This window comes from Myxocyprinus asiaticus, chromosome 39 (genome assembly GCF_019703515.2).
Source record: "Myxocyprinus asiaticus isolate MX2 ecotype Aquarium Trade chromosome 39, UBuf_Myxa_2, whole genome shotgun sequence".
NCBI classification, from domain to species: domain Eukaryota; kingdom Metazoa; phylum Chordata; class Actinopteri; order Cypriniformes; family Catostomidae; genus Myxocyprinus; species Myxocyprinus asiaticus.
The window spans coordinates 40626385-40653824 of record NC_059382.1 but is presented as its reverse complement, the minus strand read 5'-3'; the positions used below and the strand labels follow the sequence as shown (position 1 = coordinate 40653824).

The following is a 27440-nucleotide window of genomic DNA, read 5'->3' as shown; positions in this document are numbered from 1 at the left end:
GGATCGAATGGGTTTCTCATGAGCGCACCCTCCACAGTATTAGCACGTTTCAGCACAAACGACTTTTCAAACGAACCCTTACCCACCATATGAAAAATGTCCTACTTAAATCAATGTTAAATTAACGATCTGAAATGATTTTGCCATGACGCCATCTGACCAGATTACAGGACAAATCGCGTCCTGTACTGATTTGTTTTAAGGGACATGTCATTTCATATTTACGGGACGATCCTGTATGAGCAAAGTGTGGTCGGCAAAAATCATGAGTTTATCGGGAAAAATTGTAAATCAGGGGTACAGCGGGAGGAGGGGTGGAAAAACTGTGTTGGCAGGCATCCTCTGAGCCACTGCACATTTGAAGACAAATCTGCTTTGTGCTCATGCAACTCTTTCCATTCTGTTGTGCTAATAACTGATCCTGGTAACAGCTAGCACTGTTGACAATGATCTGTGATACGTACAGCGAGAAATGTAAAAATCATTTTTGCAACATTGTCTGTATAGTAACATGATTCTATCAGACCAAGTTGGAACAAATCATTTCTTTGATTTGGATCTTTTCATTGAATCAACTGATCCAGCTCACAAAACTTATCCAATACTGACTCAGTGATTAACAGCTCAGTGAAGTGGAAGATTATCAGTGAATAACAACAGAATTTTCAAGGGGGGGGGGGGGGGGGGTTCTATTCCTTTAAGTCCAGTAACCCAAACACCCAGTGTGCAGTTGGGAATGAGTGTTCAGTCATATTGTGTGTTGTTTGGATACCTGAACACCCAGTCTGGACAGGTAACGGTTGCGCAAACCAAACGGAGAGAGAGGCTTGAGATGCTGTCGCTCGTCCACCGACTTTTGATGGACATGCAGATGCTGAACACCCCTGATTAACGGAAAAGACCATTTTTACTGCAATTCTACACTTCATATATGGACACTCAACATGACAGATGCATTTACACACACACACACACACACACGGAGGCCATAAACACTTAGATGTGATTCTTTTTATTATTTTAATGCCCACTAACACCCAGAGAAGTGCAGTATAAAAATAAAGCCTGAGTGAAATCAAAACAATCTCCCAAAGTACAGTGCAAATATAACAGATAATTCCGTTTTTATGAATGCAACGTCTCCTTTGAGGTGTTGTGCTGTCAGAGATTTTAAACAGAATTTGAGTCTAGATATGAACCATCTTTTGACACAGACTACATTACAGATTTAGAGTGGAAACGGAGCAATCAAAACTCTTCATTTCTCAAAATATGCCGCACTGCGGCAGTTACGCTCCGAGATATTTTGATCAGTGACAAAAACTATCCAAAAGTGCAATTATCATGATTATCATATCCTGAAGAATCAAATTTTCCTTGATCTTTTGAGGTAAGAGTTAATTGTACTGTGGCAACATATGTTTCAGAACTCAAAACTTCCTGAAGTCATAATCATAGCAGAGAATATCGAAGCATATCTATAGATTATGAACAAAGTTAAAACACAATGTGTCTAAATATTTAGAAAATGTGATTTGTGATTTAAGGAAATCTAAGGATCAAAACAAACAACATGAGCACGTCTGCTAATATGTTTCATATTCCATTACATTTAGAATGACAATGTCCAGGTTCTAATATACTATTGTGCAAAAGAATGAACTGTCATTAAACTTGTTAAAGCAGGTCAATAATATTTTTGAGTGATACAGAAACGTTACACAGAAGCAAAAAAAAAAATTGTGGTGTAAAATCATTCAAGTAATACTGATGTCACTGTTCAAAACATTTAATCAATTAAAAAAACAAAGAAATAAAAGTTAAAGCTAAAACATGTGCTTCGGAGTTATGTTGAGAATTCAGAATTTAGTGAAATTTTAAATCCATTAACATCTGTCAGTCGAACCTGAACTATAAATCTCCCTCGAACTCTTAAGGGTTATAAAACTTGTGAGAAGACGATGCACTTACCAAACAAGAACAATGACAGTTTATCAGAGAGTTCACAAACATTATTAACATGAACAGTACTGGTTGAGACAGAGTCTTACAAGTGCTTTCAAAAAAGGCCACAAATAAAAGTCCTACTTTCTGTGGCTCCAAAAAAGCCAGAGGTGTTTTTAGAAGTAGCATTGTTTGTTAAAAGTACTTTTGGCCTGAAATAATCACATCTCTTGTTCACTGATAAATCCTCATGGACTCTAATGCAAATAGATATTTCTCCTTATCACCAATCCTGATGATTTAATAAACTAACTCATGTTTCCCTGAGTCAACAAGTAAAAAACAAGTAAACATGTCCAGGTCATATTTGGCCACAAAAAAACAACAACAAAAAAACTCATTTCTGTGATTTAAAAATCTGATTCCTAAAACCATTCTGTCTAGACACAATGACATTTTTTTATTAAAATCAGCATAAACTAAATCCAGTACAACAAATACTGACTTGATGCATACTTAAACACGTATTTAAATAATATATCATTATTTTTTACATTACGGTAATGAAAATTTGGGGGTTAAATGTGCCTACGTGTCATGAAAATAATGTCAGTCTTCATGTTGAAATGTTAATGGGACTAAAGAAGGCTTCATTTAAGCAAAATATCACTTTGAATTTTTCTTTTGATTTTGGGATCATTATGAATGCAGGTTTCGTAAGATTCACCTCAACGCGTTCAATCATATTCACATAAGTGCTGTTCAAGGCCAAACGCCTCCTGATCTTCTGTCTGTTATTATATCAGACTCCTACAGTCTCATGATGAGTTAAGAGAAGTGACCGAGAGATGTGCTCATCTGAAGTGCTCAGTGACGAGTGACAGAAGAGTGTTTAGTGCAGAAACACCCGTGGTAAAGGACAGATGCAGGACAGGTGCTCAGAGGTCAGAGGCACCTTCACCTAAAACACATCACAGCACAATGTGCAAAAGTGTAAATACTCATTAATGCCACATTTGAAAATGTATTTCTTTATATGAACAGGTTTTTTTTGTTGTTTTTTTTTTTTTTTCATTTTTTTACATTTACTTGCAAATATATTTATTTATTTAGTTATTTTTTACATTTTGTCAGACTCGGTCCTCCATGCATTACATGTATCGCAGACAAAGACGACAATATTAGAATGCATTGCAATAAACACAGAGAATAAAATACATAAGATGGAGGACAAAGTGAGAGAAATGTCGATTATAAATACATAAATATAATCATTCAATACCAAAAAGTATCAATAAAATTGTACAATCTAGTGCTGCAACAAATAATCGATAAAATCAGTAACAATCGATAACTGACAGCTAACTGTATTATCATTAAGTTGCATATGCGCTCTGGTGCTACTTTTCAGTAGTGAAAAACACATTAGTGTGATAAAACATGGTTGCAGCAATAAAAGATTAAGACACAAGTAAGTTATGCTGTCTTTAAGTGCACCTGGGAAGCTCCTTCATCCGGTTCGAGCATTTGTTTTAATGATGTCAAATGTTTACGTTGGGAAAAAAAACAAACTAAAACAAATACACAATGAATGACGGCAAAAGCTCTTTTTCTGTTGAACCGGTAAATAAGCATTTGTGAATATACCTGCACTTTTGCACAACCTATATGATTTATTAATGCATTGTATCTATAAGATTATTAATTAATTTGCATAAAATAAACCGCAAAGGGTTAGTCATTAGCTTTACATTAGCTAACTGTCATATAAAACAAATTAGTATTATTGAAATAAAGCTAACTTTGCAAAATCATGTTGACACAACACTTCCAACATCACAACTCGGTATCATCTAGAATTCAGAGTTTCCCACTTGTAAATACGACTTTGCCTGGTCATGCATGTGCTCGGAAATCGTAATTATGATTTTTCTGAAGGCTTGTAGGCTGCATTAGTATTGTTTCATGTGGGCTGGCTGCCACATCAGGTGCGCTGACAGACTGCATGTGCTGTTTAATGCGTCTGAGAGTTGTCTCCAGCATATAAATTCAATTTTACTGATATATTCTATAATGTTTAAATGTTATGAATTCATGACTATTTCACCCTATATTTGTGTGTGCTATGTCTTATGTTTTATGCTTATTAGGTGTGGTTTTCGTCATTAGCTTAGCAGCATGGTAATATAAAAGGTACACTCCAGAATTCTGGGATCTCTGTTGACATCTGCGGTTGAAAAATAAAATTGCAAGTTACTTGAACATGGTTTAGCTTTTTTTCCATCAGCTGTGCTCTGAGGTAATCATGGACACCAGTGATCACATCAGACCAGCTACACCAAGAGTCACAGATTGTAAGAAGAAATTACACAGATATGTGCACTATACACACATGCACATTAGCTGAAAAAACCTGAAAAAATAATGTTTTATAGTGTGAAGAGGCACAATTTATGATACCATTGTTGTCACAATTTCTTCTATGCCGCTTGTATCTAGAAAATAGCTGCCTGGGAGCGTTCCAAAGATGGCCACTGAGTGGACTGACTTGCCCTTAGAGGGACTTTGGCTACATACTCACTCAGAGGACATGGATATGTGCACTATATACTCACTCAGAAGACTCAGATAAAGCTTTGGCGCGTTTGGCTCGTGTTGACGCAGACAGGTTCAGCTCCCCCTCTGATGAAGAACACAGATAAAGACATGGATACTGACTCTTATTAAACACTGAATGTGTGTTGAGTGAACACCGATATTACCTTTGATATAATCATAGAGATATAGCAACACCACAGCGATCAGAGCCACTGAAACAACAAAAATACACAATCACATCTCATGTACAATATCATGTTTTTGTTTCAGAAAACTAATAAAACATTTTTGGGCTTTGAGCACAATCACAAAGGTTGAGCAAAATTCAGAATTTAATAATTGGCTTCCTTTCAATTCATGAGTATAAATTTGAATTGAATTGGCCACACCCTAGTCTGTGCAGCTGTATGTACTCACAACAAACACAGGCAATGAAGAACACCTCCAGGAACAGGTAACCTTTGCTGTCTAAGATTGCTCCTGCTGCCATGGAGATAAGGGCCAGACCCAAGTTTTGTATGGACTGCATACTACACACATCACAAGAGTGACATAATCAATAATTCACCTTTAATCACACTCTGTTTTACCAAAGTATTTAGTTTTTATCAAGAACTTAGTTTTGTAAAAGGAACACCTCTGGTTATGTATATAATCCTGTTTCCCTGAATGAGGGAACAAGACATTGTGTCAGTAGCTGACGCTATGGGAACACGTTCAGGTGTGTCGATTACCAACGCAAGAATAGAATCACACTACTTCATTGGCAGATGTCGCTCAAGCAAGATCCGCCCCCTCAATTGCGGTACTTCATAAGATTTTCGATTTTCTGCTGAATGGAGAAGAATACATCCCTGGCAGCTAGACATCCAGCAGTGTGGCTGAGCTATGCAGCATCTTGTTACCTTATTCAGGGAACCGACATTTCCTTTAAGGTCACTTTGACGCTGTGTCAGTAGCTGATAGTATGGGAACTGTATCGCACAGCGCCATGCTGCTGCTTGAGCCACAAATAAAAAAAAAACAGTGATCACTAGCAAAGCAGGGTAATGAAGCACAAGGGAATCTACGGAGTCTCGACATTCAGCACCTGGGAAGCAAGAGGAGACACAACCAAGTTACAAAACCTGTTGAAACCTGGTGAGGCCCACCTACCAGCAAAACAAATATCCTCATGAGTCATGCACTTGCACCAGGCCCACGAGGACACCATGCTCCTCTATTGTTTTTACAACCCAATAGGAGAGCCTCTGTTTGGTAATTGCCAAACCAATTGAGCATTCACCAAAAGAGACTAACAGCCAGTTCGTTTTACACCAGTCCCCGCTTTCAATCAAGATATATCCGCAGCTCTCTGATGGGACACATCCTGTGCAGGCACTCATCCTCATCAGAAGCTGCAGAAGGATGAACATGCCCCCTCATACATCGATGGGGCTGCTGTGGAAAGAGTTAGGTGTATCAATTTCCTCTGTGTGCACCTCACCGACGACCTGACCTGGTCCCTTCCCACTAAGACAGTGGTGAAATCTACTCATCAAAATTCCAGACAGGGGCCATTTACAAGGGCATGCAAATCCCCAATATGCTTCAGCGAAACAAGCACCAATAGCAACTCCATCTAATTAGTAGAGTGTGACACCAGAGGTTCAAGCGGCAAAGCTGCAAGCGCCTCTAGCACTACCGACAGGTCCCAAACAGGGACGTGCAACGGGCAGACGAAACGACCAACGGATGCTTGTCGATAGACAAACCACACCATAAGTGAAAAGTCGCCACTTTAAAGCATAGCGCTGCCTCGTGAAGGGGCTCTGGAATGCAAATTGGTGTCAATGACAAATGCCGTTAACCTTTGGCCCTCTAACGAGAGCCTTCAGAGGCCAAAAATGGACCCTCCACTTCTATGGCTGCAGATGCCAGATCACCCCCAACCTGAAAGAGGCAAGTCTACTTTGAGTGGAATCTCCCAAGGGGGATGTCCAACAACACGTTGGGCCAACGAGGTGCAACTAAAAGAACAGATTCCCGGTCCTCCCTTACTTTGCACAGCACTATGTGCTGCAACTTCATTGGAGGGAAGGCATATGTGCGACCCAAAGGTCATTTGTGGCAGACCTTTAAAGTGGTCCAAGATAAGCAAATTGATAGATAATTCAGGACTCTAATTTTGCTCAACCTCAAGGGAGCAAGCACTGCTTCCAGTTACTTTGTGAATGTGCAAGGTGCTAGGGACATGCCAAAAGGCAACAAGCAGAACTGATACGCCAACCACTTGAAGGCGAATCCAAGTAACTGCCTGTGACAAGGGGCTATTTGGACATGGAAATATGCATTCTTCAGGACCACAGTCACAGACACATGCTGTCATACTTCTCCCAGACCAGAAAACAGTGGCTGTAGAAGCTGCTCAATGCTCGCTGGGAAGAAACAATCTCATTCCTCCCTTGCGGAGGAGTGACTGGATACCAGTGCATTAATAGTAGTTTGTACCACACTGGAAAAATGGAGGGGATAACGGTGGATCCCTGACACTCTGTGGGACTGGGAGTCATGACACTTTGTGGTGCAGGTAAGTAGCATGCTACAGTAAGGCGAATGTGCGGCACACACCAACAGCCACCTCTTTTGCAGGAGAAGCCTTGACTGCAGCCCTTGGATCAGGGCAAATAGCTCCTTGTGCCTGGCCATTCGATGCAGAGCGACACAAGGAACAGACAAGCAAGTGCATTTCGAGCTTGGCGTAGCCTGTCCCAGGGGGTTTGGCCCCTGGTTCAATGGGTGACTGCCATCGGAAAAGCTAAGCCCATCCAGGGGTCTCTGGCTCACCGAAACTAGGCCTAGGGTCAATTTTCTTGTGTAGCCACTGACATCACAGCCGGTGGCTCCAAAGGTGACTTTAAGGGTGCCACAGAGGCAATAGGCTGCCTTTGCCATGGCAGTCTGCGTTCCTATAGAGTCAGCTACTGACTCAGCATCGAAGTGACCATAAAAAAAGGGAACACATGAGACAAAGTCATACATTAAATAAATAAATAAAAATGTGCATTGGTTGAATCTCCCCAAAAAAATTTAGCCTAAGGAATAGGGTGAGAAGCTCAGATATCTGGAGGCTCAGTGCAGAGTTGTTGCTCCTCTGCACTGAAAGGAGCAAGTTGAGGTGCTTCGGGCATCTGGTCAGGATGCCTCCTAGGCACCTTACTAGGGAGGTGTTTCAGGCATGTCAAACTGGGAGGAGACCGAATGGGCGGTCCTGCTTAGTCTGCTGTCAACGCGATGCGGACCCGAATAAGTGACAGAAAATGGATGGATAAAAAATGAATGTCCTAATGCATTACAGTAAAGAGAATTTGAGGGGGAAAGTTGCTTATTTGTCATGAAAATAATGCTACAAGCAAAATATATTAAAAATAGGTCCTAAAATATGCTTAATTTTATTGTGTTTTTTTTATGTTTTGTGAGATTCACCCTGTTACAGTAGGAATATTTGCAACAGTTTTAATAAATGTAATATCACTTTCAACTGCACATGAGTTTAATTTCTTCTTTTGTTTCCTCATTCTACTAAGAATATCAAATATTTCACACTTACAAACCGTATGCAGTTCCCAACTGATGTTCTGCTACAACAAATGCCACCATCGGCCAGAGAGCACAAGCCAACAGAGAGTACGATAGACCTAAGATAGACTGTGACATAGACGATCATAAACACTAAAGTACAGACCTCACTAGAGCAAAAAAAGATCTAAACTCCAAATACAATTAAACTTAAAGCTTCCATATATTAATGAGATGGGTGTGAGAGGTTACCATGGCGATCCAGGGGTTCCAGAGGGTAAATGCCAGCATCATGTGAGAGATGAGCGTGGTAACGACAGCCAGTAGAACCCACATGACGTTCCTGCCCGTCTTATCGACCAGAAACCCCAACAGAGGTGATGCAGGAGCCGAGATGATGTACACGATACTAAGATACACAAACACAAAGGTTTCTTTAAAACAGCTGTGTCAAAGATGTGCAGTAAATTCAGGTAAACTGGGACACCTGTCAAAAAGTGGCCTAATTTACTGTACTGTATATGAATGACACTAATTTTTTCTCTACAAAATATATAAATATATTATTATGGTAGTGTAATTAAGTGTAATTCTGCTAATGCTATGTCTAAAAATGTGGAAAGGTTATTGCAGTGGTGGCTCAGCGGTTAAGGCTCTGGGTTACTGATCAGAAGGTCAGGGGTTCAAGCCCCAGCACCGCCAAGATGCCACTGTTGGGCCCTTGAGCAAGGCCCTTGACCCTATCTGCTCCAGGGGTGCTGTATCATGGCTGACCCTGCACTCTGACCCCAGCCTAGCTGGGATATGTGAAAAAAAAGAATTTCACTGTATATGTGCAAATGTATAATGTGTGATAAATAAAGAAAATTATAATTATAATTATAATTATTAATTAATTATAGAATTGTTTCATACAAAACCATATTGTACCATCTCAGGTCCAAAGTGTCCACCATAGAGGGACACACACCCTGAATATTTTAGTGCTGAACAAATATGGAGTTTTCAATGGTTGATTCATAAACTATTCTTAAACCTCTAATTCTACTAATGTGCTTAAAGCCTTGCAAAATACCAATACATATTTATCATGACCAACCCTAAAGCACTGCATCATTTCAACACTGTCAAAATAAGTTTGGAATTTATCCATTTATAATTTCAATAGATAACGGTGTAAACTTTGGTATTATTACCAAGTCTCGGTGTGTCTTGTAAATTTGTAATAAAATATACACTATAACGGAAAAGAAATATTAATAAATATTAATAACTCATGACTTTTTTTCTTGCAAAACATTGTTTTGTGTCAACCCTGTTACATTCAAAATGTTTTGTGATTGAATGCTGTGGCTGTGTGTGTGTGTGTGTGTGTGTATATACCTGTTGATAGCTCTGGCCTGGACAGGAGTGAAAGTGAACTTCTCTATGAAGAAAACTCTGTGAGTAGAGATAATACAAACATGAATTACAATCGTCCTTTACAATCTCATATTCTCAATCAAAACTAAAGAATATATTTTTGTTTTTAAATATAATTTGTTTTAAAGATATTTACAAATAAATGTTGCACTTCCAAACACTGTAATGTTATCTGGTCCTGAAGTTCTTAATTTTTCACATAAGATAAGTGAAAATGTTGAAAGACCTGACATTTTGTGCTATCGGAGCAAGTGTGACTTGATTTGAGTGATGAAATAATTACTTTACACTTACTGACTACTTCATAAATTGTTGCTTTATATATGTTAGCAGTACACAGATATACTTTTAAACAATAAAAATATTAGGGCAGTCATCTGATAAAACATTTTAAGCAAATGAATTACATGATTTGACAATTAATTAATCAAATTGATTGCAATTAACTGTTGATGAGAAAGCCCCTTGAATGAAGATAATTCATAACATTATTGTGGTAGATGAAAGCTCTGAATAAACATTACTAAAAGTGGCTTCACAATGTTGTTTGTTTTATTTCCATATCATGTTTATAACTCACTGTCCCAGTCCGATAAATGGGAATATGGCCACGTAATATCCCACACAGATGATGAAGATGAGCCACAGAGAGATGGGAAAATCCTTCACATCAGTCAGCTTGATCACTTCACCTAAACACACACACACACTATAAACACTGACTTGAAATGCACATAGCTGAACATGGTATTTATGTGGATTATTATGCAACATTATTTAAGAGTGAATCTCACGCAACCTGTCAAAAACCTATCACTGTAGTATTCCACCATAAAATATTTTTTTTTCCTTAAAAGAATAAAGACTATTTTAGGATCATTAAGATTTTTTGCATTGTGACATTAAGTTCATGACAATTAAACACATTTTCCATCAAATTCTCAATACTTTAATACATCAAAAATATATACTTTAATATACATGTAGTAGCGAAGCGGAAGTGCATTCAAATCGTTTACCGCTTATTCTGTGGTCACTTGCCAGCACTGATTAGTTACAGCTGTCATTGATTTTTACAGTACAAATATCGACTGGAAGAATAACTATAATGGTTAACTTTATCTACTGGTTGCTGGTACTAGAGTTCTGCCAGTTCTAAATCAGACACAGAGATAAAGTACAGCAGTGTGATACTATCACATTTTATGAATTAATGAAATAAAAAGATGTACGAATAATTGGAAAAATGGACATGAGTTTTTTGGAGACAAAACACTCTTTAAAAACTGTAAAGTTAATCCAGAAATAATAATAGCCACATAATGTAGAAGTTTTGGCACTTCTCAGAACATGTAATGTTTAATTCCAATACTTTGTAATTTACACGTTAGTGAGAAAAAAATGGCGTTAGGAATGTGACATCTCTCAGTTACAGACGTGACTGTTGTAAAGTAGCACTTACTGTTCATGATGAAAGAAAAACCATCCATAACGTTCTAAACCTGCAGACTTTGAGATCCGAGACATCTACGTATATGGTATCCATTAAGGTTGTGCAATTGTTTGAATTAAGAATGAAATCACGATGTGTCGTCGCACGCTACTATACATACTATACCATACCCACTGTACGGCATATAACCTTCCATGCGAACATAACTGCCAACCACTTTGCTAGGTCGCACACCGGACGAGTCTGGCGGACCACACGGCGCGTTCTAAAATTCAAAACAACTGTTTTCGATCAATTTACGCCCAGCTAAGACTCCGGAGGCTGCTCAAATTTCTGTCACGCCACGGAGCGCAATTCGCAGAATTTCCATTAAATTCAACACAAATCATTATCAAATGACATAGATTTATTTACTCTAGTGTTGTTCATTATTGAAGTTGGTAACTTTTGTGTGGTAACCAGTCAACTGGTTGCAAGCAGATTCAGATTCAGATCTGTGCTGCAGATTCTTTCTTGGGGCTTCACAGTGGTGACAACCCTACTCTGTGCCATACCATTGAGACATATTTCCAGGGCTTGGAAGGGTGTCAAGGCTTGGTAGGGATATTATTAGAAAACTTAGCCTGGCCTGGGGTACCTTCCACAGGTCAGCCCACCCTAAGGTTCTATAAGATGTACCCTCCCATACTGTCCAGCGCCCTTGATGCTGCTGGCTGACTGCTCTAATCATACACCCTTTCTTTTCCACCATAAATACTTCTGCAACAACCATCGATTTCCTCTGCTTTCTCTAGGCTGCAGACCAGAGTATGGAGCCATTCTCCATTCTAGGCCTGATCTTACTGACCGGGTTCTTCCAACAATCTCCTGATGCTTCAGCCATGAAACCCTCTGGTTTACAACCTCCTTCACCTTCCAAACACAAGTCTGTTTGGATCTGGGTCTGACCAGCCCTCACTGACTGGTCAGTTGATTCCCTTAGTTCTATGAACAGCCTAGTTTTCTGCTGCTTGTGGCCCAGGGTGATGGACTTTGGTGGAAGCTGCAAGGTATTTCTTCTGAACAATGCTACTCCTGTAAGACAAAGCGTCAAGCGCAGCCAGTTTCTTGTGTAACTGTTTGTCTTGGTATCCACCCTGCAGTGATCTCACACAATTTTAGTGGCCACATCAGGCAATGGTAAAGATTTAATTGGTAACACCAGACCTTGCATTTGCCAAGGAGATGACAATGATCTATCTTGTCCGGGACCTCTTTCAGCTTCTTCAGAACTAACCCTGCCATGTGTAGGTCCATACAATGAAAGTCAACAGGGTCCAAAACCTTGAAGCCCCAAAAAGCACATAAAGGCAGCACAAAAGTAATCCATATGACTACAGTGTTTAAATCCATATCTTCAGAAGTGATATATACATGTGGGTGAGAAACAGATCAATATTAAAGTTTTTTACTGTAAATCTTGACATCAGCAGCCTCCTTGGCAATCATGATTTTAAGCTTGATTATATTTCCCAGTGCCAACTAGCGTTCTGTGAACTCTACTAGTGTAAGTGTAATTGAGCTTGAAATCATGATCGTTCCTGTAACCTGCAATTGCAAGATGTACAGAAGAAAAAAGAAGTTATATTTTAGTCTGTTCTCACCAAATACAGATTAGATCCCATCAGAAGATATTGATTAAACCACTTATGGATTACTTTTATGCTGCCTTTATCTGCTTTTTATAGCTTCAAGGTGACCCTGTTGACTTGCATTGTATGGACCTACAATGCTGAAATAATAGTAACCCATATTAACCCTATTATGTCAAAAACTAAAACTGAAATTAATTCGAGATTATTTTTATGTTCTTTTAGTAAGTTTTGAAGTATTTTAGTTTAGTTTCAGTTTTTTCCAATAATTTCAGTTTTTGTTTAATGAAAATGATTTCAGTTAGCTTTCGTTTTCGTAATAACACTGGCGAAAGGCAGTGTGTATTTGACCCTCGTGACCAAACATATATATTCATATTAATTGCATTTTAATTTGTTTTACTAATTAATTTAATTAGTACTTATATAGCACACCATGGTAGTAGTTGTTGTGCTGACTTTAATACTATAATCTCAAAGCATTATGAGCATCATATGACCAATATAAACATGTGCTGTGCCATAAATGTCATGTAATCTCACCGGTCTTGCCCTGCTCTTTGTTCAGTATCCTCTCGGCCCGTCTGTCCAGAAACCCCAGAACCAGAGCACAGATGAGAGAGAAGAGACAAGTGCATGCCGCTGCACGAGATCACAGAACACTTCATTACTTCATTTACACTTATTCTGTCATTAATCTAACAAAATCACAAACTAAGAGAAACCTTTTAAGTTACAAGCTAATGTACTCCTATAGGATAAAACAGACTTTTATCAGATGTTATTTTAACAGTTTTGCATATTTCTGGGATTATTTAGTTCAGGGTAATATTCATTTAAAAAAAAAAAAATTTTAAGGACATTTTTGTTTAATACACGTCTGCACAACTGTCAGTATGCAGTTTATCTGACACTGAAACTCTGAAGTGAATAGGAGTCGTTTAACCAGAAAGGAAAAGAAACATGAAGACTGCAGGATTCAGAGACAAGAAACAGAACATGACAAAAGAAAGAAGTGAAAGAAACATTGGTTCAGAAGGATGTGTGTGACTGTAACGTGATCTGATGAGCGTTTATGAGTGCATTAGTGAAGCATACTATCTTATTTCACAACACTTCCTACAGTTATATGGTTCTGTGTCTCGTAACTCTACACTCAGATGTGCAACTTCTGTTATGACTGTCATGGCATCTGTCATAAATGATATGCTGTGATCATATAATGTAATAAAGAGCTTGTTTAAAGTAGCAGTTCAAATGTCCTCTCTTACAGATCATGAGTGTTATTCCCAGTGTTGTGTGTCCAGCAGAGCCTGTCATAGTCTGAATGCGGCCGTACACCCAACCGATGATGTTCATGTTCACTGTACTGCCCTGAACAACACAATAACACACACAGACCATGATGTCACCTTTTGTGACTAATATAATGCTAATGTGGTCATTTAATTTCAGTGTACAAGTATGTCAATTATTATCATTAAATTGCGTTAGCCTATATCCCAAAAAACAAAAAATGTTTCTTAAACTTCAGGCACTTTAATCCTGTGGACTTTTTTCAAACTCTCACTAATTTATTTAATTTGTCTTCAACAATGCCCAACAGTGTATGTACATGCATCACATGAGATTTATGTAATTCAAGTCATGAAAATTACCAGCACAGTGTCATTTCCAGCTGTATTGTGTTTAATATAATTCTGTGGTGGACATGGCACTGACTGAATTGACATTTTTAACGTTTCTGAAATGACTGTCTCTAACATTTTATGTATCCTAAATAAACACAATTAAATGATATTTTCACCTTTTGATTAATTGGGCAAAATTTCTGCTTGATTGCTAAAAACATTTTGCTCACAAATGATATTTCCCTTGATTTTTCCTTGTTTTTTCTCACAATTCATCTCAAGCATGCTCTTCACTGACACTTTTGTCCACTTGGTACAAGTACACTAACTTTTGAAACAAACATTATTAGGGGATAAATTGTTTGGTGTGGTGGAAATGATGCCACAACTGTGAACCAGTCATCATTTTTGAAAAATTGACAAATAATTTTCCCACGTTAAATATTAAAATAGTTTAAGCTTATTTCACTCTTTGTTTAAATGATAATAGTTTTAAACATGTAATAATTTGTATATTAATAACGGATTTTCATAGTTTAATATTGAAAAGCTGGGTCTTGGACAAGGCTAAAACAGTAAAATCTATACATAAAAGGCATTTAATAAAGTAGCAAATATAAATAAAGGCCTGACAAGAAAGTTTCCAAGTCAGATTTAAGGTGAACTTCATATAACAAAAAGAAAACAGACCTGGAAATTCAAACTATGAAATTGTCAGAAGCTGAAGAAACAACCCACCATCCTCTACCACAACCCCCTCCATGGATCACCACCTTACTGTACTGGATGGGTTTGAGTGACCCAGTGACCCTAGGAGCTGTGTGGAGCTCCTGGATGTGGGTTGATCTCTCTCCTTCTATGGAGTCGCCCAGGTTGAGAGGCGGCGAACTGGCGTGGGTACACTCACGTCCCCGGCTCGGCGCCACAATTTAGGAGTTTAGCTTGATAGACGAGAGGGTTGCCTCAATGTGACTACATGTTGCAGAGGGATAAGCTCTAGCGGTGTTCTGTGCTTATGCATCAAACCGCAGTTGAGACCCTGAGTAGGACCCTGGACAGGGTACCACCTGGGGACTCTTTAGTTCTGCTGGGCCACTTCAATGCCCATGTTGGCGATGATGGGAAAACCTGGAGGGGAGTGATTGGGAGGAACAACCTGCCAGATTTGAAGCGGAGCGATGTTTTGCTTTTGGACTTCTGTGCTAGTCATGTATTGGCCATAACAAACACCATGTCCGAATATAAGGTTGTTCATAGTGTACTTGGTACCAGAGCACCTTTGGACAAAGGTCGATGATCAACACTGTCATAACATCAGACCTGCGGCCTTATGTTTTGGACACTCAGGTGAAGAGAGGAGCAGAGCTGTCAACTGATCACCACCTGGTGGTGAGTTCGATCAGATTGAGTGGGAAGGCTGCCAAACAAACCTGGCAAACCTCAACGGATTGTAAGGGGGAAAAGGGGAATGTCTTTGGAGTCTCCTGTCCAGAAGATCTTTAACTACAACCTCCAGAGGAGCTTTTCCCAGATCCTGAAGGAGGCTGGATACATGCACTCTGACTGGACCCGGTTTAAGCCCCCCATCACGGAAGCAGCGGCTTGGAGCTGTGGCTTGAAGGTTGTTGTTGTCTGTCGTGGCGGCATCACAAGAACCCATTGGTGGAAACCGGTGAAGGAAGCTGTCAGGCTGAAGAAAGAGTCCTTTCGGGATTGTTTAGCCCTTGGGACTTCTGATTCAGCTGATGAAGGAACGAAGCCAGAAGGAAAACTTTGAGGAACTTCTGAACCTGACTGACACGTCCTCTGAGGAGAAGGTGGGGACAGAGGTCTCGGGGGAGTCTTAGCCCATTTCTTGGGCTGAAATCACTGAGGTAGTCAAAAAGCTCTCAAGTGGCAAGGTAATGGGAGTGGATGAAATTTTCCCTGAGATGCTGAAGACTGTAGATGTTGTTGGGCTGTCATGGCTGACACGCCTTTTCAGAGTTGCATGGAGATCGTGGACAGTGCCTGAAGACTGGCAAATGGGTGTGGTGGTTCCCATTTTTAAAAAAGAAGGACCAGAGGGTGTGTACCAATTAAAAGAGGGATCAAACTTCTCAGCCTACCTGGGAAAGCCTATATCAGGGTGCTGGAAAGAAGACTCTGGCCAATTGTCGAACCCCGGCTAGATGAGGAGCAATGCTGACTCCGTCCCGGTCGTGAAACTGTGGATCAGCTCTTTACCCTAGCGAGGATCCTAGAGGGGGCGTTGGAGTTTGCTCATCCAATCTGCATTAATTTTGTTGACTTGGAGAAGGCTTATGACCGCGTGCCCCCGGGGTTGTCTTGTGACAGGCGATACGGGAGTATGGGGTACCGAAGCTTGTTCCTTGTGGGTGTTTGACTCCATAAAGGATGTCCCTTGTCACCTCTCCTGTTAGTGAAATTCATGGACAGGATTTCAAGGTGTAGCCAAGGATCGGAGTGTGTCCAGTTTAGGGGCTTCACGGTTTCATCTCTACTATTTGCAGACTATGTTGTCCAGATGGCATCGTCAGGCTGCAACCTCCAGCATGCACTGGAGCAGTTTTGAATGAGTATGAAGCATTTGAGGTGAGAGTCATATATATATATATTTCTCTGCCCTCAGAACAACAGAGTGTTTTCTAATATATATCTGTACATTATATATATATATATATACATACATACATACATACAGTTGTGCTCAAAAGTTTGCATACCCATGGAGAATTGGTAATATATGTACCATTTTTAAAGAAGATGAGTAGGCAAAACACATTTCTTTTATTTCTTATGGGATTCATATTCAACTGTAGGTTATAACAGAATGGCACAATCATAAAACAAAACATGGCAATAAAGAAAAAAATGAAATGACCCCTGTTAAAAAGTCTGCATACCCTTAGTTCTTAATACTGTGTATTGCCCCCTTTAGCATCAATGACAGCGTGCAGTCTTTTGTAATAGTTGTCTATGAGGCCCCAAATTCTTGCAGGTGGTATAGCTGCCCATTCGTCTTGGCAAAATGCCTCCAGGTCATGCAATGTCTCTGGTCGTCTTGCATGAATAGCACATTTGAGATCTCCCCAGAGTGGCTCGATGATATTAAGGTCAGGAGACTGTGATGGCCACCCCAGAACCTTCACCTTTTTCTGCTGTAACCACTGGAGGGTCAACTTGGCCTTGTGCTTAGGGTCATTGTTGTGCTGGGAAGTCCAAGAGCGTACTATGCGCAGCTTTCGTGCAGTAGAATGCAAATTGTCTGCCAGTATTTTCTGATAACATGCTGCATTCATCTTGCCATCAATTTTCACAAGATTCCCCATGCCTTTATAGCTCACACACCCCCAAAACATCAATGAGCCACCACCATGCTTCACAGTGGGGATGGAATTATTTTCACTATAGGCCTTGTTGACCCCTCTCCAAACATAGCGCTTATGGTTGTGGCCATAAAGCTCTATTTTGGTCTCGTCACTCCAAAGGCGTGTCAAGGTGTTGTCGGGCATATTGTAACCAGGCTTTTTTGTGGCATTGGCGCAGTAAAGGCTTTTTTCTGGCAACTCCATCATGCAGCTCATTTTTGTTCAAGTATCGTCGTATTGTGCTCCTTGAAACAACCACACCATCTTTTTCTAGAGCAGCCTGTATTTCTCCTGAGGTTACCTGTGGATTTTTCTTTGTATCCTGAACAATTCTTCTGGCAGTTGAGGCTGAAATCTTTCTTGGTCTACCTGACCTTGGCTTGGTCTTTTGACAGTTCTTTTCTGCTCCCCATGGCTCAGTATCTAGCCTGCTCTGTGCATCCACGTGAGAGCTAACAAACTCATTGACTATTTATACACAGACACAAATTGGAATTTAAAAAGCCACAGGTGTGGGAAATGAACCTTTAATTGCCATTCAAACCTGTGTGTATTACCTTGTGTGTCTGTAACAAGGCCAAACATTCAAGGGTATGTAAACTTCTGATCAGGGCCATTTGGGTGATTTCTGTTATCATTATGATTCAAAAAGGAGCCAAACAACTATGTGATAATAAATGGCTTCATATGATCACTATCCTTAAATAAAAGACAGTGTTTTTGCATGACCAGTCATATTTTCAAAATCAATGCCAAAATTTCACAATTTCTGCCAGGGTATGCAAACTTTTGAGCACAACTGTGTATATATATATATATATATATATATATATATATATATATATATATATATATATATATATACACACACAGAGAGAGAGAGAGAATATACGTATATTATATATATATATATATATATATATATATTGAAATGTATTTACATTGTGTTAACTAGTGCTAACATAAATTGTTTATACAGTTGGGGGCCAGTTGATGACAGGCGTACAATTGATGGATGGCATGGGGGGTGTGGTCATGTGTCAGTCTGTGGGAGAGAGAGAGCGGTAAGGCTCGTCACCTGGTTCATAATTATCTCGTAACACCTGTCTCTCATTATAGTGATGGCGGAGGGAGACTTAAAAGACACGCCAGAGCATCAGAGAGGAGAGAGAGAGACCAGAAAGCACAACAGTCAAGAGTGCCTGAGAGTGTGCTACATTTTGATTACCTCTATGTTTATAACGACGGTTACTGTCATGTGTGTGAAAACCTGAAAATTAAAGAGCTAACCTTGAACCAGCTTCGTTGTCTCCTGACTCCTCCATTGCACCGAACTAAGAACATTTTCACAATGGAGCACATCCATTAGGCAAGGTTAGACTGTATGATTATTCTTATTTGCATGTAATCTAAAAACATCCAAATTTTGTTGGTTGCAGAGAGAGAGAGAGAGAGGTCACGTTTAACAGACGTATATAAAAAATATAATTTCATTTTTAGATTTATTATTTTTTAATTTTTTTGCAGACATGCAGTTAAAATGAGGTAGTTTGATTATTCGCTTCCACGGGTAAATGTCCTTCTCTATATGATTATAAAATAAGGTTCTTGATGAAACTTGCTGTTATGTATCCAAGGATCCAATTTACTGATTAACATTATAACAAGTATCCCTACAGTATACCTTTTTGTGTTTTCACAGTCACAGTTGTTTAAAATTATCTTGAGCTGTTTCCATGGGTCTGCGGTTGTCCAAGAGAGAGATGGATTACATCGTCGCTCGTTTGCTCTTCCTTGCAGTACCGAATGTCATCCTCGAATTTTGCCACCTGAATTACTCAACCTGTCTCAGTCTGTTTCCATCTTCTTCAAGGACTCTTATTTTGAAGTTTTCCCCCGGACTTCATTTCTCATAGTGCACTGCCCTCATCACTTCCATCTGTTTCTTATTATCCTCACCTGTATTACATTCACTCATTAGTTCCTTTTGTATAAATATCCTCTAGTTTTACCCACTCCTTTGTCAGTCCTTGAAGTGTTACATTGAGTTAAGTTTGATGTAAAGATTTATTGTTTCCACTCCAGCAAATGTTCTACTCCAGTGTGTAAAATTAAAAGATTCAAAGATTCTACTCCTGCATCTCCTCTCTTCCTCTTCCACTCCAGGCACCAACGTTACATAACCCGTATTCAACAACCTGAATATTGAGACTTGAATTTCACGACCTGAAATCCACCACTTGAATAATTAAAACTTGAATTTCACAACCCAATATTTTTACACAAAATATTTTCAAATGTTTAAAGGCTACTTTGGACATCGTTTTAGATAAAAAAAAAAAAAGAAAAAAAAGAAACTCTCGTTATTTTTTCATACGTTTTTGAGTTACTTATCAAAATAGATGTAAATATTTTTTGCTTTCACCCACCCCTATCACATGTATATTTAATAACTTTTTAGATGATTTAAAAAAAAAAAAAAAAAAAGATATTGTGAAATATAACGTTACCATGATATAAAATCACTTACACCATGATATAGAATTTTGATCATATCGCACACAACTACTGGTCAGGATACCTTCACAGGGAAGTGCTCCGGGTATATCCAACTGGGAGGAGACCCAGAAAATGATATGGGCTGTTCTGCTTAGTCTGCTGCCACCGCGACCCGGACAAATGGCATAAAATGGATGGATGAAGAAACACCCATATACAGTGTATGCTAAATATCAGGGTTATATCAGCTATACGTGAACCCCCATAAGTGAATGAGAGTAAATTACTTAAATTTCATTCTGTTCATCAAACAAAGTGATCGTATGGCTTCCAAAAACTTGTAATACAGTGCAGTGCTTGAGTCATAATGATTACTTTTAGTTTGCATTTATTCAAAGTGAATTCAGCTGTTCACACTTAACGGCAGTAACGTCATAGTCATTTACTGTAGTAGCACACACACACACACACTGTCTCTTACCAGTCTGGCCATGCTGAGCTGTAGACCAAACACGAGGTTCAGTTCTTTTCCTTTAAACCAGTTCACAGCATATGTGTTCTGAGCGACAGCCAGCGACTCACCGCCAATACTGAGCAAACACATGCAGGAGAAATTCATACACTCAAAGAAAATGTTTATTTAAGTTTTTATATTCCAATACCTGCAGCTACACTCACCCGAACACAAAACGCCCCACTTCCATCAGCCAGAAATGATTAGCCAGAGCGCCAGCAGCAAATATTATCTGCAATAACAAGCACTGTTTCATCAAATCACATCTTGAGTTGATGCACAAAATTTCAAGTTTTAGTTATGTATTTCTGATGCTACTGCACTGACTTCAGCTACTTTATTTTACCTGTCTAACTGAAATCATTTTATTCACAAGTATCATTATATTTTTTGCCATGAATTGTATTTGCGATATATTTAAATAACTTCTGGCAGTCACATCAAAGCCAGCCAGTGAGATTTCTGATCTACTTATTTAAATCATATTTTGTTTTTAAACTAACATGGTTTTAGAAATTAGACTAAATGTATTGCACAAAATTGTTTCAGTATTCTAAAATAACCCATGCAAAGTCAGTTTTTACACCATTAGGTTTCCACTGAAAATAAAGTAGGATTTTAACTGTTGATGTCATCTACTTTTGAGCTCACAGCTCATTGGTTTCCCTCCAGTGTAGATGCGTCTGAAGGAGTGTGACACTGCCAGTACTGAGTATGTGTGTATGTGTGTGATAACCTACCTGTCCTAATAACACAAACAGTGCAAAGATTATTGTCCCCAACCTAGAAAGAATAAAACATCCTGTAAACTCACTTTGTAACATTAACAAACCATCAGACAACCTTCAATTACTGCAAGCAAATGACATCATTAGATAGACATCGAGAGGCAAAATATGCACATCGTATTATTACACAATTATCACATGATGGCTGTAATGGCAAAAATGTCATTATAATTGCTCCATATGAATAAAAACACCCTTTACTATTTGATTCAATGACATATTGTTCAGATTTATTAGGATATTCAAAAATATATAAAAATGCAATTCACACAAAAAAATCACTTGAGTACAGCTATAATAAACATGTTTTCAATTACTGAGTTCAAAGTAATTTTGATATTTTTCTGGGGCTTAAAGTAAAAACAAATTCAGTTGTGTAACGTTCAAAAGACGATGGGAATCTCATCAAAAGAATATTAATTTCAACTCGTTCCTCATTTTCTTTTTTTCTTTTCTCCCCAATTTGGAATGCCCAATTCCCAATGTGCTCTAAGTCCTCGTGGTGGCGTAGTGACTCGCCTCAATCAGGGTGGCGGAGGACGAATCTCAGTTGTCTCCGCGTCTGAGACGTCAATCCGCGCATCTTATCTCGTGGCTTGTTGAGCACGTTACCGCGGAGACATAGCGCGTGTGGAGGCTTCACGCTATTCTCCACGGCATCCACACACCACTTACCACGCCCCACCGAGAGCTAGAACCACATTATAGTGACCGCGAGGAGGTTACCCCATGTGACTCTACCCTCCCTAGCAACTGGGCCAATTGGTTGCTTAGGAGACCTGGCTGGAGTTACTCAGCACACCCTGGATTCGAACTCGTGACTCCAGGTGTGTTAGTCAGCGTCAATACTCGCTGAGCCAGTGGGTCAGAAGTTTACATACACTTTGTTAGTATTTGGTAGCATTGCCTTTAAATTGATTAACTTGGGTCAAACTTTTTGGGTAGCCTTCCACAAGCTTCTCACAATAAGTTGCTGGAATTTTGGCCCATTCCTCCAGACAGAACTGGTGTAACTGAGTGAGGTTTATAGGCCTCCTTGCTCGCACACACTTTTTCAGTTCTGCCCACAAATTCGGATTGAGGTCAGGGCTTTGTGATGGCCACTTCAATACCTTGACTTTGTTGTCCTTAAGCCATTTTGCCACAACTTTGGAGGTACGCTTGGGGTCATTGTCCATTTGGAAGACCCATTTGTGACCGAGCTTTAACTTCCTGGCTAATGTTTTGAGATGTTGCTTCAATATAGCCACATCATTTTCCTTCCTCATGATGCCATCTATTTTGTGAAGTGCACCAGACCCTCCTGCAGCAAAGCACCCCCTCAACATGATGCTGCCACCCCCATGCTTCACGGTTGGGATGGTGTTCTTTGGCTTGCAAGCCTCACCCTTTTTCCTCCAAACATAACTATGGTCATTATGGCCAAACAGTTCAATTTTTGTTTCATCAGACCAGAGGACATTTCTCCAAAAGTAAGATCCTTGTCCCCATGTGCACTTGCAAACTGTAGTCTGGCTTTTTTATGGTGGTTTTGGAGCAGTGGCTTTTTCCTTGCTGAGCAGCCTTTCAGGTTATGTCAATATAGGACTCATTTTACTGTGGATATAGATACTTGTTTACCTGTTTCCTCCAGCATCTTCATAAAGTCCTTTGCTGTTGTTCTGGGATTGATTTGCACTTTTCGCACCAAACTATGTTCATCTCTAGGAGACAGAACGTGTCTCCTTCCTGAGCGGTATGATGGCTGCATGGTCCCACGGACTTTCGTACTATTGTTTGGAAAGATGAATGTGGTGCCTTCAGGAATTTGGAAATTGCTCCCAATGATGAACCAGATTTGTGGAGGTCCACAATTTTTTCTGAGGTCTTGGCTGATTTATTTTGATTTTCCCTTGATGTCAAGCAAAGAGGCACTGAGTTTGAAGGTAGACCTTAAAATACATCCACAGGTACACCTCCAATTCAGTACACATCCTATCAGAAGCTAATTGGCTAATTGTCTAAAGGCTTGACATCATTTTCTGGAATTTTCCAAGCTGCTTAAAGCACAGTTACCTTAGTGTATGTAAACTTCTGACCCACTGGACTTGTGATGTAGTCAATTAAAAGTGAAATAATCTGTCTGTAAATAATTGTTGGAAAAATTACTTATGTCACACACAAAGTAGATGTCCTAAATGACTTGCCAAAACTATAGTTTGCTAATATGAAATCTTTGGTTGGTTAAAAAATTAGTTTTAATGACTTAAAACTAGTGCCCGACCAATATATCGGTCGAATGATATTATATTTTACACATATATTTTACCGATATGCGCAGATATGAAAACTTTTTTTCAGAACATATAATGCAGAAAACAATGCTTCAGAATTGGTGTAATAACATAGTTTGTCCAGCAGAGCGCGCTCCGACTCCATTGTTTACAGAGCTGAACTGAAGGTGGCTCTGCAGACAGGGCAGAGTTAAACAGTGCGGAGTTCAGCAGTGTCTTCTCGGTAAGCTGCTAACTAGTTTGTGAAATACATACTGGAAAGTTAATAAACAATGACCCCACCATATTCTCTTTTCAATATAACTAATAACATTAACCCTGTCCCTGACAGCCATGTCACTCGTGTCTGTTTGCTGTTATCCAGCTATAGTTTGTCAGTGCAGTCAGTAATGAAGCAGATTGAAAGGTAAACAGAGCATCTTTTTGCAGCTCAGCAGACAACGGTGAGATGGTGGATTGTGTGGTGAGTGTTGATTTTACGCTACGTTGATACCTAGTTGGTGAGACGCAATGCTGGAAAGTAAATAAAGTCCATCTTTTACTCTCCGTGACAACGAGCTTATAGCTAACAAGCTAATCACGTAGCTACTTTCATTGCTTGTCAGCTGAGTGGAAGCTAATGTGTAAACATGTATTCACCAAACTGTTTTGTTCAGGATTCACAGTTTGGTACCCCCTTCAACCGAACAATTCCAGTCGTTGCATTTACAAAATGTAATATTTAAAAGTCTGGTTTTCCACCGTTGAAAGTTTCCCCTGAACTTGTATAGCAGAATACGGTGCAACACCGCTGCCACTGTTTATCTCTTGACTCGGCATTATTAATATAGTCAGCATTTGACTGATACTAAATAGTACTGATGTTTATTTAGCTATTTATTTTATTTTTATTTTGCCAGTGTTCATTTCTAGAATTTGTTGACAATGTAAAATATGATAAAAATATTTGTTTAAGAAAGCAGCCTTCTGAGTGCCTTTGCATAGTCATATCGGTGCAAAATCCACAAACATCCCAGCTCAAAAATTAACTAAATCGGCCACCATATCAGTAATTGGTGAATTTTCCCTCTCTAAAATCGGTATCGGTCTCAAATCCCATATCAGTCGGGCTCTATTATAAATTTCAACTGTAAGTGCTTTTATAAAATTATAAACTTCACATTTCTTTGTTTAAACCCTCCAAAAATTGACCCCATTGACTTCCATCGTAAGTGTCTCACTGGAATCTCGATATTTGATTTTCTTTTTTGAAGGAGGAACAAGTTGAAATTTATTTTTGTTATAAATCAACATTATGCCACAAATGCTGTCGAATGAGCTTAACTTGTAGTGAACCCGGAACATTCCTTTAAAAGCTAAAATTCTTTAAAAAATGTTGGCATGAGTAGTACAGAATAATATTTTATTATTATTATGTTCTTATAAAAAAATAAGCAGTGAAACAATTCTGTTTTAAAATGTTAATATCTGAAAAACTTTTGTCCACCGAATCAAAGTCATGTGGTGTATCCGACATGTAGGTCGCCATTTAAAATCATGTCAGAAAACCTAATTTGTCATTGACCCATTTACTCCTTTATTAATTATCACTTTAATATGTTTTGGAGGGTAGTCATCAGGAACACATTAACAGTGGACTTCTTTGCCCAAATGAGGTTTGTTTTTAAAGGTAAATGGACAAAATCATTTACTCACTCTCCCGTCGTTCCAAACCAGTATGACAGAATGTTCACACTGTTCTTTTCCATACAATGGAATACAGTAAACAGGAGCTGTCAATCTCCAAAACAACAACAACAACAAAAAAACGACATTAAGTATCATAAAGTAGTCCATATGAACCCACGTAGAGTACTTTTGTTGGTGCTTTTTATAGCTTGACAGTCGTGGTCACTATGAACTTTCACTGAATGGACATGAGCTACATAAAAATTCTTCACAAAATCTCCTTCTGCGTTCCATGGACATAATAAAAGCATACAGGTTTGGAACAACGTCAGGGTGAGTAAATAATGACAGAATTTTCATTTTTGAACTTTGGATGGAAATAAAACATGACTGGAGGATGAAATGAACCCACCTGATGCCAAACACCCGGTCCAAAAGAAAACCGCCCAGAAAACACAGAACAACATTGGGCCACGAGTACCATGCGTACAGCTGCATGAACGACGCTGTGTTAAGATTCATATCCTGAGACACAGAGAGAGACATTATACTCACTATTACACACACACACACACGCACGCACGTACACACACACACACACACACGCACGCACGTACACACACACACACACACAGACAGACCGACACACACACACACACACACACGCACACAGACAGACCGACACACGCACACACACACACACACACACACACAGACCGACACGCACACGCACACACACACACACAGACAGACAGACAGACAGACAGACAGACAGACAGACAGACACACACACACACACACACACACACAGAGAGATAGACAGACAGACAGACAGACAGACACCTGTATGACTTGAGTTTGAAGAGCACACACACACACGCACGCGCACGCACACGCACGTACACACACAGACTGACACACACGCACACGCGCACACGCACACACACACAGACCGACACGCGCGCACACGCACACAGACAGACACGCACAGCACACACGCACACACAGACAGACAGACAGACAGACACACACACACAGACAGACAGACACACGCACGCACGCACACACACACAGAGAGAGAGAGAGAGAGAGACAGACAGACAGACAGACAGACAGACAGACACAGACACACACACACAGACACAGACACACAGACACAGACACACAGACACACAGACACACACACACACACACACAGAGAGAGAGAGAGAGAGATAGACAGACAGACAGACAGACACCTGTATGACTTGAGTTTGAAGAGCAGCTGGATTATCATAACAGAAATAACTTCCTGTATCAGAGAAAACAAAGTAAACATGGTAAGTTTCACTTTCAGATGTAATCTCACACAATACTGAGCTGCTGAAATTCCACTGACAAAATAAATAAATAATACTGCCACAGTACTGTTAGAAGTGAAATATAAACTGTGTAACGGGATGAATGAATGTAAACAAACACACCGAAACCCAGAAAACACATGAAGATGAGAACGACTATCCGGTGCAGCAGATGATTCGGATCACACACCGGATTCATTGAGTTCTGATAATGATCTTCATCTTCATCATCTTCATTGAGGAGACTCTGATGCTCGTGTCTCTCTGCCATCTTCACACACACTCACTGTCACATGACCGCTGACAGTCACATGATCACGAGCGATTCTAAACTTCCGTACTACTTCATGTACTACTCATGAAGTGCAGTATGCTACTTCGAACATAGTCCATGTGATGTCCGTGCAAACTATTCAGTTCTCTGAAAGAGTATAAATCAAAGAAAATAAAGTAAAAGAAATAAAAATGTGTCTAGAGTAATGAGTAGAACTTTAGAATGAAACACATTGTTAAAGCTGAAGTATGTACCTTTTTCTGTGTTAAAATGCTTCTATCCCAGCTTCATTTGCAGAACTATAAGTAAGCCATTCACAGGTTCATTTTCTGTGGCGATATGAAAACTGATCTGTTGTTTTGAGCGACCTGCCCCAATAACATTACTCGGGACTATCTCTTTGTTTGGCCAGTAACAGACAGGGGGCGTATTCCGTTTGATGGCGCAAAAATTAAATACTTCAGCTTCAACTCGGT

At 39.4% G+C, this 27440-nt stretch overlaps 1 protein-coding gene across 3 annotated transcripts; it reads right to left on the bottom strand.

Moving 5' to 3' along the window:
• Window positions 1-1773: 1773 nt before the first annotated feature.
• Window positions 1774-27332, bottom strand: LOC127429806 (major facilitator superfamily domain-containing protein 1). 3 transcript variants are annotated; one of them, XM_051679038.1, is made up of 17 exons: window positions 27219-27332; window positions 26814-27111; window positions 26589-26641; window positions 25763-25875; window positions 21362-21404; window positions 20786-20853; window positions 20589-20697; window positions 13878-13980; window positions 13150-13248; window positions 10103-10214; window positions 9484-9540; window positions 8353-8509; window positions 8132-8229; window positions 4960-5072; window positions 4707-4754; window positions 4560-4626; window positions 1774-2905 (listed from the first exon to the last, which is right to left on the bottom strand). In XM_051679038.1, exons 2-17 carry the CDS (start codon window positions 26959-26961, stop codon window positions 2902-2904), a joined length of 1392 nt encoding a protein of 463 aa, XP_051534998.1. In that variant the 5' UTR covers window positions 26962-27111; window positions 27219-27332; the 3' UTR covers window positions 1774-2901. The 3 variants fall into 3 exon arrangements, with proteins under 3 accessions (XP_051534998.1, XP_051534999.1, XP_051535000.1); XM_051679039.1 differs by lacking the exon at window positions 27219-27332 and having other exon boundaries at window positions 26814-27127; XM_051679040.1 differs by lacking the exon at window positions 27219-27332 and having other exon boundaries at window positions 26881-26970.
• Window positions 27333-27440: the final 108 nt, after the last annotated feature.